Genomic DNA, 15238 nt, shown 5'->3' on the forward strand with positions numbered 1-15238 from the left:
GACTTACTCTCGGTTCTCCTGCTGTCCGTCAGGTCTCGGTCGGCCAGGTTGAGTCCAGGTCTGGAGGACGAGCGAGGAGGCCTCTCATTGTCCTCAGCTGTCTCCTCTGGAAATGCACAGAGGAAATAACAGTGTTACCCACCAGGAGGGAACTCACAGGGGAGAGCATACCTCAGCCAAGACCTAATAATCCTACATTTTTAACATTATTCTGACATTTCTGACAACAGAGCGATTTTAATATCACCACAGCAGGTGGATCTGTGGAATGGGAGCTGGACTACCAACCTATGGACTGTCAGTGAATGTATCATCCCAGTCCACCCAGCTGTAAATGGGTATCAGCTTGGGTTGAGGAAGTAATCTGCTATGGACTGGCATCCTGGTCAGGGTTAGTCATAGACTCTCCTACGCTTACCACCGCGAAATCCAGGTATAAGCACCGGCACCATCGGATCTCAAATCCTACAGATCCAGGATTCAGCACCCCCACAGCCCTGCACGAAGTTTTATTTTGTTGATTGCTGGTTGTGAGATATTGATAAGTAAGATGAGGAAAACTGTCCCAACAAAAAAAGTGTCCAGGATTTCAATCAAAATCAAAACTTAGTGCCTTCTTTCGCTTGCAAAGACTGATTAGTCCTAGTTGTGTGGAGATCAAACTAAAAAATGTTTTGAGAAACCAACTTTACTGTTGAAACAAAACAACATGAAAACGAGATTCAGTGGTGGCCAAGTGGTTAGTGTGCTTGGTTTCAGTGTGGAAAGTTCCTGGCTCAAACCCCACCCCTGCCACATTTCTTCATGTAATATGGAGTTGCGTCAGGAAGGGCATCCGCTGTAAAACTTGTACCAATTCAACATGCAGATCCACCTCAGATTTGCTGTGGTGACCCGAGTACAAAACAAGGAAGCAGATGAAGGGACTTACTAGGCAAGTTCATTAATATTCAAATATCAGAACTCACATCCATAAAATGAACCATTTTCTTATATATTTGAGGTAGAAAGTCCCTTAATAGACCCTGAGGGTTGTTGGTTCCCGTGCTTATTCCTGAATTCTGTACCATGAAGAGGATGAGACTTGCAGTCCAACTGAATAGGACAACAGTCCAGCCAAGGTGGGCACCCACCTGGTTGGATTGGGATGATATAGATGAAGTATCTAGGATACAGACAGGTAGTGTGACCTGGAATCAAACTCAGGTCTACATATTCGTCACCCAACTCCTTATGCCACTGAGCCGTCTGCTCTACCAAATATTAGCACATAGTTACATACAAACCAAAACACACACACGAGTGCAGGCATGATCCGGAATACATAATCAGATCTATGTCCGTTAACACCAATATTTTGTGCGTGTGGCTTGTTATTCTTGATAAAACTGATCTTTCCACCAGGTTGTATGAACATCAGTTAAATACATTTTGAGAAAGTGACCGAATCCACTTTTGGGCTGCGATCAACACCAACATTTATTGGTTTCTTCATGTCAATAAACTGACTTGTTCCATGAAGTTTCTTGGAGACTGATTGAAAACATCTGGCGTAATCCTTCCCCATATGACACTCTAGCACTATTTTCTTCCCGGGCTTTGGGAAAGTTATCCAGTTTCTTAACACAATAACTCACAAACAATAAACATGTATCTAAAGTAAAAGGGCAGAAAATCAGGATGAAGTGATTTAACTTTGGTTGACTTTGATGTGACAGATCAACACAAAAAAAGCAGGTTTGTTTTGCATAAATAATATAGCATAAACCTGTCTGCCACCTGTTGGACATGTCTGGGATTGTTGTAGGGAACAATTCCAACACTGAAGCTTCATCAGATATAATATTTGTTTCTTCTAATGGTCATTCACTTAAACGTATGCCGCGGCTAACGCTAATATCATGAACTGAAAATTAAAACTGCAACAAAACCAGTTCTGCAATTCTGCATTATTTGAAGAAAACACACAGCATCATACAGATTTTATTTGATTTAAAAACAATGGCATTTTCTGCAGACAAATGGCAACACAGGAAAGAGAAACCACCACCAGAGTTCAAACAGAAAGATATGAACATTTCTGTGTCGAAATAAAGTAATTTATCCACATGAAAAAATAAGCAGTGTACAGTAATGATCTGTGAATGTACAAACACACACACACACATGCAGCTCTGTACTATTAGCAGATTAGCCTGCCCATCTCAGAGAGTTCAGCCCCTTGTTTGATAATTCTGTGTATCTGCAGTGTTCTGCCACTGGATTAAAGTGTGTGTATGCGAGTGTGATTTTGTATACATGCACTGTGTGTGTGTGTGTGTGTGTGTGTGTGTGTGTGTGTGTGTGTGTGTGTGTGTGTGTGTGTGTGTGTGTGTGTGTGTGTGTGCGTGTGTGCATATGTGTCGCCAGCGCAAGCTAACACTAATCCTAGCCGAGCCCGAGCGCTCCCTTTCATCCAGCCATCATTTGTCTCCGGCTGGGCTGATGTCACTTTGTAATGAATTTTGAGCAGTCTGAGAGAGGCCAGATAACCAGGCGCGCACGCGCACACACACGCACACACGCACACACACACACATATGCACATATTTATTTAAATGTACTCATGCATGTGCAGGGGTGCACCTTATTTTTTCTGCACACGGCGGTTTGGGGTCTCTGCTCACTTTATATGATTGAAAGACAATTTGATTCAGTTTGGTTTTAATCTAATTTAATAGTTTGTGACAGTTCACCGGTACTGCTGTAGGAAATCGGTTTTAAAGTACATGATACAACCGCATTGATTCACAGCACCCTGGGTGGATATAAATGGACAACGAGCTGGACAATGGTTGGATTTTAACGTAGTGAGTCAGTTTAGTGAAGCTGCTTTGTTGCTACTTCCGTGTCTTTAAACCCTAGTAAGTATTCAAAGATCATGGTGAGGCTCTTGAGAGTTCAGATAGGCAAAGGCCACTTAAGCAGACCCGTATTTACTCCCTCGCTGCTGCACATCGATGTCGCCACCTCCTTGTCTCTGCTGCCCAACCAGCTTGAATCACAACAAAATAAGAAAACTGAGGATGTCAACCAACCAACCAACCAACCAACCATGCAAACAAACAAAAGCAACTTCATTTCAGGACATGGACATTTATGCTGTGCTAAGAGGCTAAAAACAGCTGGCTTCTACACTGGGCTTTCTTCAACTGTATATGGTGGTGCCCCCCCCCCCCCCCAGTGGTGACCAGAAGGCGAGCAGGTGCAGCGCAACAGCAAAAAGCTGAAAACGACTTCACACACTGGTTTGTCACAGTTACAGACTTCTGGGATGCATATTTGTGAAAAGTAAGACTGAAGGCTAAAGATTTTAGTGACAGTTCCGCTAACGCCGACACCCACTCACCAATATACTGAGACTGACTGTTGACCTCTCTTCTGGTATCAGTGCTGTCCATCTTCATCTGCTATTTTTTAACAGTTGTGTATAATTTGTGGATACGTGCAAATCTTCAGTGTATGTCAAGTTTTTGATTTACAACTGGACAAATAAGTGCACATATAGTGTTGTATTTTTTTTTTATATTAAATTTAAAATCGGACTGCCGCAGTGGCAGATCCAGAGGGGGTTTGAGGGGGGTTTTAATGTCCCTTGAACCACTGAGGACAGGTGTGATGAAATGTGGGAAAGGTCACTATATCCAGAAGCAGCCATGGAGACCATTTCACCTGTGCATCATATTTGACTAAAGTGACTGAGTTCAAAAGATTTCCTGTGTTTAAAATTAAAATTATGTATTAAAAATAATGCATTTTTCTCCCGGGTTGCCTGAGAATGCAGGAAAAAAAAACTACTGATTTCTCGAATTTGAGGAGGAGGTTGTAGTTCCCTGAAAATCTTAAAGATCTATAGCACTTTTCTTGTTTTCTAGGGCAATCTGGGAGAAATATGCTGAAACTCTAATCATCACTTTAAATAAACAATTTATATTTTTAACACAGGAAATGTTCTAATTCTGCACGTAGCAGCATTCACAAACCAGCCTTTGTTTATGCAAGACCTTTTCCATATTTTACTCACACCTGTGGTCAGTGGTTTTGTGTGAGTGTGTGTGTGTATGTGTGTGTGTGGGTAGGGGGGTTGTAGGGTTGCATCCTCCTCAATGAAGCAGAGGTGCACGAGCGCCGCACACAATTTGAAAATATCTGTTTTTGACAGCTACATATCATTTTGGCTGGATTTTTCTTTTGTTTGTATGCCGCACAATAATAAAAATCAATCTGTGCTGCTTGGTGCAAAAAAAAAAAGACTGTCCAACAGTAAAATTGAGCATGCACTTTCATTTGAGTGCGTGCATGTGTGACCCTTTGTGAAATGAACCCCGTGCACGTATGTTTGCATGTGTGTGTCTGCAGAAGGGCTACACTCGTCAATCCTGCTTTAATAACCAGATTTTACAACACATATTCATAGGAATCAGGCAAAGGGTGCACAGAGGTCAACCTGTATTTGCATACAATCACTCTGGCCACTGCACGATGAGCACATGGGGTCTGCAGAACCCCTTTTAGAAACACGATATGATTAACCCTTTCATGCACAGACAGAGCACTGGCGCCGCCGCTTTAAGCACCAACACATTAAGTGGACATTATATACAGCATGAAATTTTCATGGCAGATGCTGGCGAATGATTGAGGAGGAAAACTTTGGTTGTAGGTGCTGTGGTTTTGCAGTTGTGCATGTGCACTGTATGAATTCTGCACGTCAAGGCGCATGTGTGCATCCCTGTGGTGTGTGTGTGTGTGTGTGTGTGTGTGTGTGTGTGTGTGTGTGTGTGTGTGTGTGTGTGTGTGTGTGTGTGTGTGTGTGTGTGTGTGTGTGTGTGTGTGTGTGTGTGTGTGAGAGAGAGAGAGAGATTGGGACTGCACTCTGCTCCTGATGTTTTATTAATATGTCGGTGACAAGAGGGATGAAATATCTCCTGTCAGCCAACAGAGCCTCGGCTGCAGAAATTGCAATTTTCACTGCCTGTGCTGCAGCGTCCATCTTTGTATTTTAATTCACCCCACCTTCCTGCGGAGAGGATGGAGCGTTTGTGTGTGTATGTGTGTGTGTGGGCATGTGTGCATTGTGGGCTTGAAAGTCTTTCATCACTGGTTTCTTTTCGCTATACTTTTGTTCAACGGCAAAGAAAAAGCAAACGGCACAAATCGAACAGTGTGTTTCACAGAAGAGAGAGGGAGGGAGAGGGCTCACAACAGGAATATGGAGAAACAAGGAGTTCCTGAAGATCTCAAATACTGCAAGGTCACGTCAATGTTTCAAACAGAATAAATAAATAAATAAATAAATAAATCTCCAAAAGCAAGAGCGAGAGAAAATTAAGGTAATATTTTGCATGAACATTACTGAGGGAATGGAGGCAAAAAAGAAGCTTGAAAAACTTTAAATAACTTGACTAACTAATAACACCAAAACCTTTAAATTAAATTGGTTAAAATTAATTAACAGTGTAGAGGACAAAGCAAATTAAATTTACAAAACCACTTAATTAAATGCGTTGCTAAACCTGGGTTTGTCTGACTATAAGTGTCTTGTGTGTACTCAGTGGCTGAGTTAGAATTTCTTTAAAAAACATGCAAATTGCTATTTTAGGGTTTTGTTTTATTTTGTTTTTAAACTGAGCAAATAATTTGTTTTAGAGTGTGGAATACTCCAAAGAATATTTCACTTCTGTGAACTGATCCTCATAATGTGTAGTGAAATCAAAATACCAGCATGGCTGCAGCTTTGAACACTGTTACAAACAGCCCCAGCCTCCCCTATTACCATTATAACTGGTCTGCTGTCCCAATAAAGATCACAGCTTTGACCCCCTAAAACAAACAAAAAACATCACTCATTCGTTTATCTTAAATTTTCACCCTCGTTTCCACACCAGGAGCAACATTTGGGAATAAATCCGAGCAGCTCGTCAGCTCACCTGAGCTGAAGAGGTGGACGCGCTCCTTTCCATCCGCGCAGATCAGCAGCCTCCGTGACGCAGGCGCTCTGACAGTGTGAATGAAGCCTGACACGGTTTATAACGAGTCAGACAAACATCTCTCCTCCAACCGGGATGTGCAATTGTCATTAAACCACGAGAAAGATCTCCGAAGAGTTCTTCAACTTACTCCAGCAAAACACACGGAGACAAAATAAAAATAAATAAATATAACCCAAATGTCGTCGTCGCTCTTCCTGACTGACTGACAGCTGCAGTGTCACGTGTATCACTGACTGTAATCTAACGTTCCCGCATTTTTGTAGCAAGGGCTAAAATTCCGGCGCCCCAAAGCCATTAATTTTGGCAATGTTGATTTGCCAAATATTTATTAATTTTCCCTAGTAACTACATACGATTGGTTATTTCGCTGCACTTCAAGGGCGCTTTGAATGGCGCCCAAGACGAGGAACGTACGTTTTCTGCTCCTGTCGGTGGAAATGCACTGTTGAATGAGAGTCAGTTGGAGGAAGTGTTGTTTTAATCATTCATATTACATGTATGCACATACAAGTAAGTAAAACTGACATTGATAATATATATATATATATATATATATATTATGACTTTTCCCCTCCACATCTAGGAAGGCAGCGCCCGAGCGCCCCCTATGGGCCGGCCGCCACTGGTGTACGCAAAATTAAAGAGTTTTAAAGTACTTTTAATACGCTTTCATTTTAGTTGGTAACCACGTTTAAATACCTAAACCAACAAAAAATAAATTTTAAAATGTTTTATGAACATAACCAGAAATTGGACTTTTTGTGGACAACACATCTGAACACATTTTAAGTTCTAAGGTTCCATTTTTTTTATTTTACAGACTAAACAAATAAACATCAATCCATTATACATATATAAAAAAAAACAAATTTGTTGAGTCATCAAAGATTGCTTTGATTTTGCAATGTCAACAACAACTGGTGAGCAACATAAATAATGTTTATTTTATTTTATAGGGTGAAAGAACCCTCAAAGCAAACATCAGTCAGTTCCTTTTTTTCAAGTGCTTTTTAAAATTGTAACAAATTTTAAAAATTTTCCTACGACTTGAATGGCAACATGTGTAAAGGGGAACAGAAACATGCCCGCCGTGTGTTTCAAAGAAATTCTTTTGTCCCAAAAATATTTACAGTGGATTAACAGTTTAAAGATGCAACTGTTACTGATGCTAATATCTGTAGGGACACATATTTTTATGACAGCCAATCAGATGGGTGCTGGGCGGGGCTCCTGTATTTTTAAATGAGGGAGCAGCACATTCATGCTTTTTTTTTTCATGAATTTACTTTAGGATGAAGCTGCAAATGAAATTTTTTTTCTTTTGCATGTATTTGAATACTATTGAGAGAATCTGTTGTGAAACTGTTTTACTTCCAAACGTGTGAAGCTGCAACATTTTTGTTTTTGCACTTCATCCGGATGAAGCGGTGGGAAAACGTTTCTCGGATGCATTTAATGTGCAGCAGGAAAAGTCGGCACAACATGACTTAAACAGATCAAATGCTGGAGCTGTGCACACTGTCTAATCTAACCTCTAGGGGGCACTCTACCAGCAGCTAGATAAGAGGAGAAATGAGAGAGGACAATGAACAGAAGAGGGAAAGAGATGGAGGAACAAGGGTGAAGAGAGGGTGAGGAAAGAAAGAGGAAAGGAGGGGTGATCATCTGGGCCTCATCAGTGATTTTCTTTCCTCTTCTCGTTGGTTAGATCTGTGGTGTCTCTCATTCCCAGACTAGCGCTCTCCTCCATACATCAGCACGGCGTCTGCCCTCTGACTGACCCTGGCAGTGACACGACACAACAGTGTGCACGTGTTTGTGCAGATGTGCACCAGCGATCATGCGAGCGGGACAGCGGCTGCGTGTGTTTGCATGTGAGCTGTCATGTGCAAGTGTCTGTGCACGGGACAGAGAACCTGGCCGTCAAGCTAATCGCTACCAGAGGACACGCCGAGTGAGACTTCAGCAGTCACCTTCCTTTGCGTCCACACACACACACACACACACACACACACACACACACACACACACACACACACACACACACACACACACACACACACACACACACACACACACACACAGGAGGTTGGGTTCGTGAGGGTGTGTGACTTTGGCAGCCCGGTGAGACTCTCTTTGATGTGGGTCGGTCAGAACATTAAAGACGGCCGGTGAGCTGCAGCTAACCGCAGGCGCTGGGTCTGATTACTGCACAACCAATATCAGCCTATATTTAACTGTCAGAAATGAAGAATAATTAAGTGAGTTCTGATCAAGTGCTAAATTTAACTATTAATTGGAAGCCAGTGGTAGAAATCCTGCGATGTATAACTGGTGGACTCAGTAACTTAAATAACTTAATAACTAAAATATGATGTGCTTTTTTTTTGGGGGGGGGGGGGGGGGGGCACTCAGGTGGTCCCCGTAAACACTCACCAGAAAAAAAGGTATCGTGTTTTGTTTTTCTCTACAAAATATCTAGCTGACATTGTTATAACCATGCTGTTACACAGCTGTATTCCTGGCAAACATTTCCCAGCACAAAGACATCAGTGAAATTGAAAAACTTATCCCCACCACCACCACCATTCCAGCTTCCTATCGTGGTCTCCTCCATCTGAGACAACATTAAAATCAACCTGTTGGGACACAAAATCCAGCAAAATGGAAGTAATTCCATTGCAATTGAATGTGGAAGTCTTTTTTTCCCAGACCTGCACAGCAGCATGTGAATGCATCACCTAGAAATATTTATCTGAGACATCACTGAACATTCTTTATTACAAAAATAACCTATGAAGTACAGTGCATCCAGAAAGTATTCACAGCACTTCACTTTTTCCACATTTTGTTACAGCCTTATTCCAAAATGGATGAAATTCTTTGTTTTCACTTAAAATTCTATACACAATACCCCATAATGACAATGTGAAAAAAGTTGGGGATTTTTTTTCCAAATTTATTCAAAATAAAAAATAAGAAATCACACATACATAAGTACTTGCAGCCATTGCCATGAAGCTCAAAATTGAGCTCAGGTGCATCCTGTTTCCACTGATAATCCTTGACATGTTTCTAGAGCTTAATTGGAGTCCACCTGGTTCAGCTGATTGGACATGATTTGGAAAGACACACACCTGTCTACACTTAAGGTCCCACAGTTGACAGTACATGTCAGAGCACAAACCAAGTATGAAGTCAAAGCAATTGTCTGCAGACCTCCAAGACAGGATCGTCTTGAGGCACAAATATGGGGAAGGGTACAAAAACATTTCTGCTACTTTGAAGGTCCCAATGAGCACAGTGGCCTCCATCATCTCTAAATGGAAGGAGTTCGGATCCACCAGCACTCTTCCTAGAGCTGGCTGTCCAACTAAACTGATCAATTGGAGGAGAAGGGCCTTAGTCAGGGAGGGGACCAAGAACCCGATGGTCACTCTGTCAGAGCTCCAGCACCTCTGTGGAGAGAGGAGAACCTTCAGAAGGACAACCACCCCTGCTGCAATCCACCAACCATGCCTGTATAGTAGAGTGGCTAGACGGAAGCAACTCTTTAGTAAAAGGCACATGGCAGCCACCTGGAGTTTGCCAAAAGGCGCCTGAAGGATTCTCAGACCATAAGAAACAAAATTCTCTGGTCTGATGAGACAAAGGAATGCCAGGCGTCATGTTTGGAGGAAACCAGGCACCATCCCTACAGTGAAGCATGGTGGTGGCAGCATCATGCTGTGGGGATGTTTTTCAGCAGCAGGAACTGGGAGACTAGTCAGGATTGAGGGAAAGACGAATGCAGCAATGTACAGAGACATCCTGGATGAAAACCTGCTCCACAGCGCTCTTGATGTCAGACTGGGGTGACGGTTCATCTTTCAGCAGGACAATGACCCTAAGCACACAGCCAAGATATCAAAGGAGTGGCCACAGTCCTCAGAACTCTGTGAATGTCCTTGAGTGGCCCAGCCAGAGCCCAGACCTGAATCTGATTGAACATCTCTGGAGAGATCTGAAAATGGCTGTACAACTTGATGGAGCTTCAATCAATCAATCAATCAACTTTTTTCTTATATAGCGCCAAATCACAACAAACAGTTGCCCCAAGGCGCTCCATATTGTAAGGCAAGGCCATACAATAATTATGAAAAACCCCAACGGTCAAAACGACCCCCTATGAGCAAGCACTTGGCCACAGTGGGAAGGAAAAACTCCCCTTTAACAGGAAGAAACCTCCAGCAGAACCAGGCTCAGGGAGGGGCAGTCTTCTGCTGAGACTGGTTGGGGCTGAGGGAAAGAACCAGGAAAAAGACATGCCGAGAAGGGGGGCAGAGATCGATCACTAATGATTAAATGCAGAGTGATGCATACGGAGCAAAAAGAGAAAGAAACAGTGCATCATGGGAACCCCCCCACAGCCTACGTCTAAAGCAACATAACCAAGGGATGGTCCAGGGTCACCCGATCCAGCCCTAACTATAAGCCTTAGCGAAAAGGAAAGTTTTAAGCCTAATCTTAAAAGTAGAGAGGGTATCTGTCTCCCTGATCTGAATTGGGAGCTGGTTCCACAGGAGAGGAGCCTGAAAGCTGAAGGCTCTGCCTCCCATTCTACTCTTACAAACCCTAGGAACTACAAGTAAGCCCGCAGTCTGAGAGCGAAGCGCTCTAATGGGGTAATATGATACTACGAGGTCCCTAAGATAAGATTGGACCTGATTATTCAAAACCTTATAAGTAAGAAGAAGAATTTTAAATTCTATTCTAGAATTAACAGGAAGCCAATGAAGAGAGGCCAACACGGGTGAGATATGCTCTCTCCTGCTAGTCCCCGTCAGTACTCTAGCTGCAGCATTCTGAACCAACTGAAGGCTTTTTAGGGAACTTTTAGGACAACCTGATAATAATGAATTACAGTAGTCCAGCCTAGAGGAAATAAATGCATGAACTAGTTTTTCAGCATCACTCTGAGACAAGACCTTTCTGATTTTAGAGATATTGCGTAAATGCAAAAAGGCAGTCCTACATATTTGTTTAATATGCGCTTTGAATGACATATCCTGATCAAAAATGACTCCAAGATTTCTCACAGTATTACTAGAGATCAGGGAAATGCCATCCAGAGTAACGATCTGGTTAGACACCATGCTTCTAAGATTTGTGGGGCCAAGTACAATAACTTCAGTTTTATCTGAGTTTAAAAGCAGGAAATTAGAGGTCATCCATGTCTTTATGTCTGTAAGACAATCCTGCAGTTTAGCTAATTGGTGTGTATCCTCTGGCTTCATGGATAGATAAAGCTGGGTATCATCTGCGTAACAATGAAAATTTAAGCAATACCGTCTAATAATACTGCCTAAGGGAAGCATGTATAAAGTGAATAAAATTGGTCCTAGCACAGAACCTTGTGGAACTCCATAATTAACTTTAGTCTGTGAAGAAGATTCCCCATTACATGAACAAACTGTAATCTATTAGACAAATATGATTCAAACCACCGCAGCGCAGTGCCTTTAATACCTATGACATGCTCAAATCTCTGTAATAAAATTTTATGGTCAACAGTATCAAAAGCAGCACTGAGGTCCAACAGAACAAGCACAGAGATAAGTCCACTGTCCGAAGCCATAAGAAGATCATTTGTAACCTTCACTAATGCTGTTTCTGTACTATGATGAATTCTAAAACCTGACTGAAACTCTTCAAATAGACCATTCCTCTGCAGGTGATCAGTTAGCTGTTTTACAACTACCCTCTCAAGAATCTTTGAGAGAAAAGGAAGGTTGGAGATTGGCCTATAATTAGCTAAGATAGCTGGGTCAAGTGATGGCTTTTTAAGTAATGGTTTAATTACTGCCACCTTAAAGGCCTGTGGTACATAACCAACTAACAAAGATAGATTGATCACATTTAAGATTGAAGCATTAAATAATGGTAGGACTTCCTTGAGCAGCCTGGCAGGAATGGGGTCTAATAAACATGTTGATGGTTTGGATGAAGTAACTAATGAAAATAACTCAGACAGAACAATCGGAGAGAAAGAGTCTAACCAAATACCGGCATCACTGAAAGCAGCCAAAGATAACGATACATCTTTGGGATGGTTATGAGTAATTTTTTCTCTAATAGTCAAAATTTTGTTAGCAAAGAAAGTCATGAAGTCATTACTAGTTAAAGTTAATGGAATACTCAGCTCAATAGAGCTCTGACTCTTTGTCAGCCTGGCTACAGTGCTGAAAAGAAACCTGGGGTTGTTCTTATTTTCTTCAATTAGTGATGAGTAGAAAGATGTCCTAGCTTTACGGAGGGCTTTTTTATAGAGCAACAAACTCTTTTTCCAGGCTAAGTGAAGATCTTCTAAATTAGTGAGACACCATTTCCTCTCCAACTTACGGGTTATCTGCTTTAAGCTACGAGTTTGTGAGTTATACCACGGAGTCAGACACTTCTGATTTAAAGCTCTCTTTTTCAGAGGAGCTACAGCATCCAAAGTTGTCTTCAATGAGGATGTAAAACTATTAACGAGATACTCTAACTCCCTTACAGAGTTTAGGTAGCTACTCTGCTCTGTGTTGGTATATGACATTAGAGAACATAAAGAAGGAATCATATCCTTAAACCTAGTTACAGCGCTTTCTGAAAGACTTCTAGTGTAATGAAACTTATTCCCCACTGCAGGGTAGTCCATCAGGGTAAATGTAAATGTTATTAAAAAATGATCAGACAGAAGGGAGTTTTCAGGGAATACTGTTAAGTCTTCTATTTCCATACCATAAGTCAGAACAAGATCTAAAATATGATTAAAGTGGTGGGTGGACTCATTTACTTTTTGAGCAAAGCCGATAGAGTCTAATAATAGATTAAATGCAGTGCTGAGGCTGTCATTCTCAGCATCTGTGTGGATGTTAAAATCGCCCACTATAATTATCTTATCTGAGCTAAGCACTAAGTCAGACAAAAGGTCTGAAAATTCACAGAGAAACTCACAGTAACGACCAGGTGGACGATAGATAATAACAAATAAAACTGGTTTTTGGGACTTCCAATTTGGATGGACAAGACTAAGAGACAAGCTTTCAAATGAATTAAAGCTCTGTCTAGGTTTTTGATTAATTAATAAGCTGGAATGGAAGATTGCTGCTAATCCTCCGCCCCGGCCCGTGCTACGAGCATTCTGACAGTTAGTGTGACTCGGGGGTGTTGACTCATTTAAACTAACATATTCATCCTGCTGTAACCAGGTTTCTGTTAGGCAGAATAAATCAATACGTTGATCAATTATTATATCATTTACCAACAGGGACTTAGAAGAGAGAGACCTAATGTTTAATAGACCACATTTAACTGTTTTAGTCTGTGGTGCAATTGAAGGTGCTATATTATTTTTTCTTTTTGAATTTTATGCTTAAATAGATTTTTGCTGGTTATTGGTGGTCTGGGAGCAGGCACCGTCTCTACAGGGATGGGGTAATGAGGGGATGGCAGGGGGAGAGAAGCTGCAGAGAGGTGTATAAGACCACAGCTCTGCCTCCTGGTCCCAACGCTAGACAGTCACAGTTTGGAGGATCCAAAAAAATTGGCCACATTTCTAGAAATGAGAGCTGCTCCCTCTAAAGTGGGATGGATGCCGTCTCTCCTAACAAGACCAGGTTTTCCCCAGAAGCTTTGCCAATTATCAATGAAGCCCACCTCATTTTTTGGACACCACTCAGACAGCCAGCAATTCAAGGAGAACATGCGGCTAAACATGTCACTCCCGGTCCGATTGGGGAGGGGCCCAGAGAAAACAACAGAGTCCGACATTGTTTTTGCAAAGTTACACACCGATTTAATGTTAATTTTAGTGACCTCCGATTGGCGTAACCGAGTGTCATTACTGCCGACGTGAATTACAATCTTACCAAATTTACGCTTAGCCTTAGCCAGCAATTTCAAATGTCCTTCGATGTCGCCTGCTCTGGCCCCCGGAAGACAATTGACAATGGTTGCTGGTGTCGCTAACTTCACATTTCTCAAAACAGAGTCGCCAATAACCAGAGTTTGATCCTCGGCGAGTGTATCGTCGAGTGGGGAAAAACGGTTAGAGATATGAACGGGTTGACGGTGTACACGGGGCTTCTGTTTAGGGCTACGCTTCCTCCTCACAGTCACCCAGTCAGCCTGCTTTCCCGACTGCACGGGATCTGCCAGGGGGGAACTAACGGCGGCTAAGCTACCTTGGTCCGCACCGACTACAGGGGCCTGGCTAGCTGTAGAATTTTCCACGGTGCGGAGCCGAGCCTCCAATTCGCCCAGCCTGGCCTCCAAAGCTACGAATAAGCTGCACTTATTACAAGTACCGTTACTGCTAAAGGAGGCCGAGGAATAACTAAACATTTCACACCCAGAGCAGAAAAGTACGGGAGAGACAGGAGAAGCCGCCATGCTAAATCGGCTAAGAGCTAGTAGCTGCGCTAAGCTAGCGGATTCCTAAAAACACACAAAGTGAATAATGTGCAAATAATCCAGAGGTGATTCAGCAGAAGGAGTGCCCCAATCAAGGCACCAAACAGGCCATGAAGCAGCACAGGCAACGCACGACAACAGCGAACGCACGACAACGGTGCTAAAATAAAAAAAAAAAAAAAATAAATAAAAACGAAAGCGTTAGCAAGCTAGTTAGCTTGCCAACGCTAATGAAAGTTAGCTGATAAAAGTGCTCCGTCGCGATGTTTCGACCGTTAGAGGTCTTCCTTAGGCGTTGGAGCACAGTAAAAAAGTTAAAAAAAGTAAAAAGGTAAAAAAGTCTTGAAAAAGACTGTTAGTTCAAGTCCAAAGCAGCAGGTAGCAGTCTCTGTGTAAACAGTCCCAACAGAGAGCCAAAATTCTGATGCAGTCTCCGCAAGCTTGAGAGGTGCTGCAAAGAGGAATGGACAAAACTGCCAAAAGATAGCTTGTGGCATCATATTCAAGAAGACTTGAGGCTGAACCTGCTGCCAAAGGTGCATCAACAAAGTATTGTGCAAAGAGCGTGAATACGTAAGTACTTGTGATTTCTGAGTTTTTTATTTCTAATAAATTTGTAAAACTTTCCCCCCAAAAAACTTTTTAATGTCGTCATTATGGGGTGTTGCGAGTAGAATTTTAAGGGGGGAAAAAATACTCCATTATGGAATAAGGCCGTAACATAAAATGTAGAAAAAGTGAAGTGCTGTGAATACTTTCTGGATGCACAGTAC

The 15238-nt window shown here is 42.1% G+C and overlaps 1 protein-coding gene across 1 annotated transcript in view; it reads right to left on the bottom strand.

Annotated features, from left to right (window-relative positions):
• zfhx4 (zinc finger homeobox 4) overlaps positions 1-15238 on the bottom strand; it is a 205793-nt gene that overhangs the window by 21699 nt on the left and 168856 nt on the right. Inside the window, exon 7 of the mRNA XM_034164139.1 lies at positions 8-106. Coding sequence (XP_034020030.1) covers positions 8-106 — 99 coding nt within the window. The remainder of the gene's footprint in view (positions 1-7; positions 107-15238) is intronic.

Source organism: Thalassophryne amazonica, chromosome 1 (assembly GCF_902500255.1).
Source record: "Thalassophryne amazonica chromosome 1, fThaAma1.1, whole genome shotgun sequence".
NCBI classification, from domain to species: domain Eukaryota; kingdom Metazoa; phylum Chordata; class Actinopteri; order Batrachoidiformes; family Batrachoididae; genus Thalassophryne; species Thalassophryne amazonica.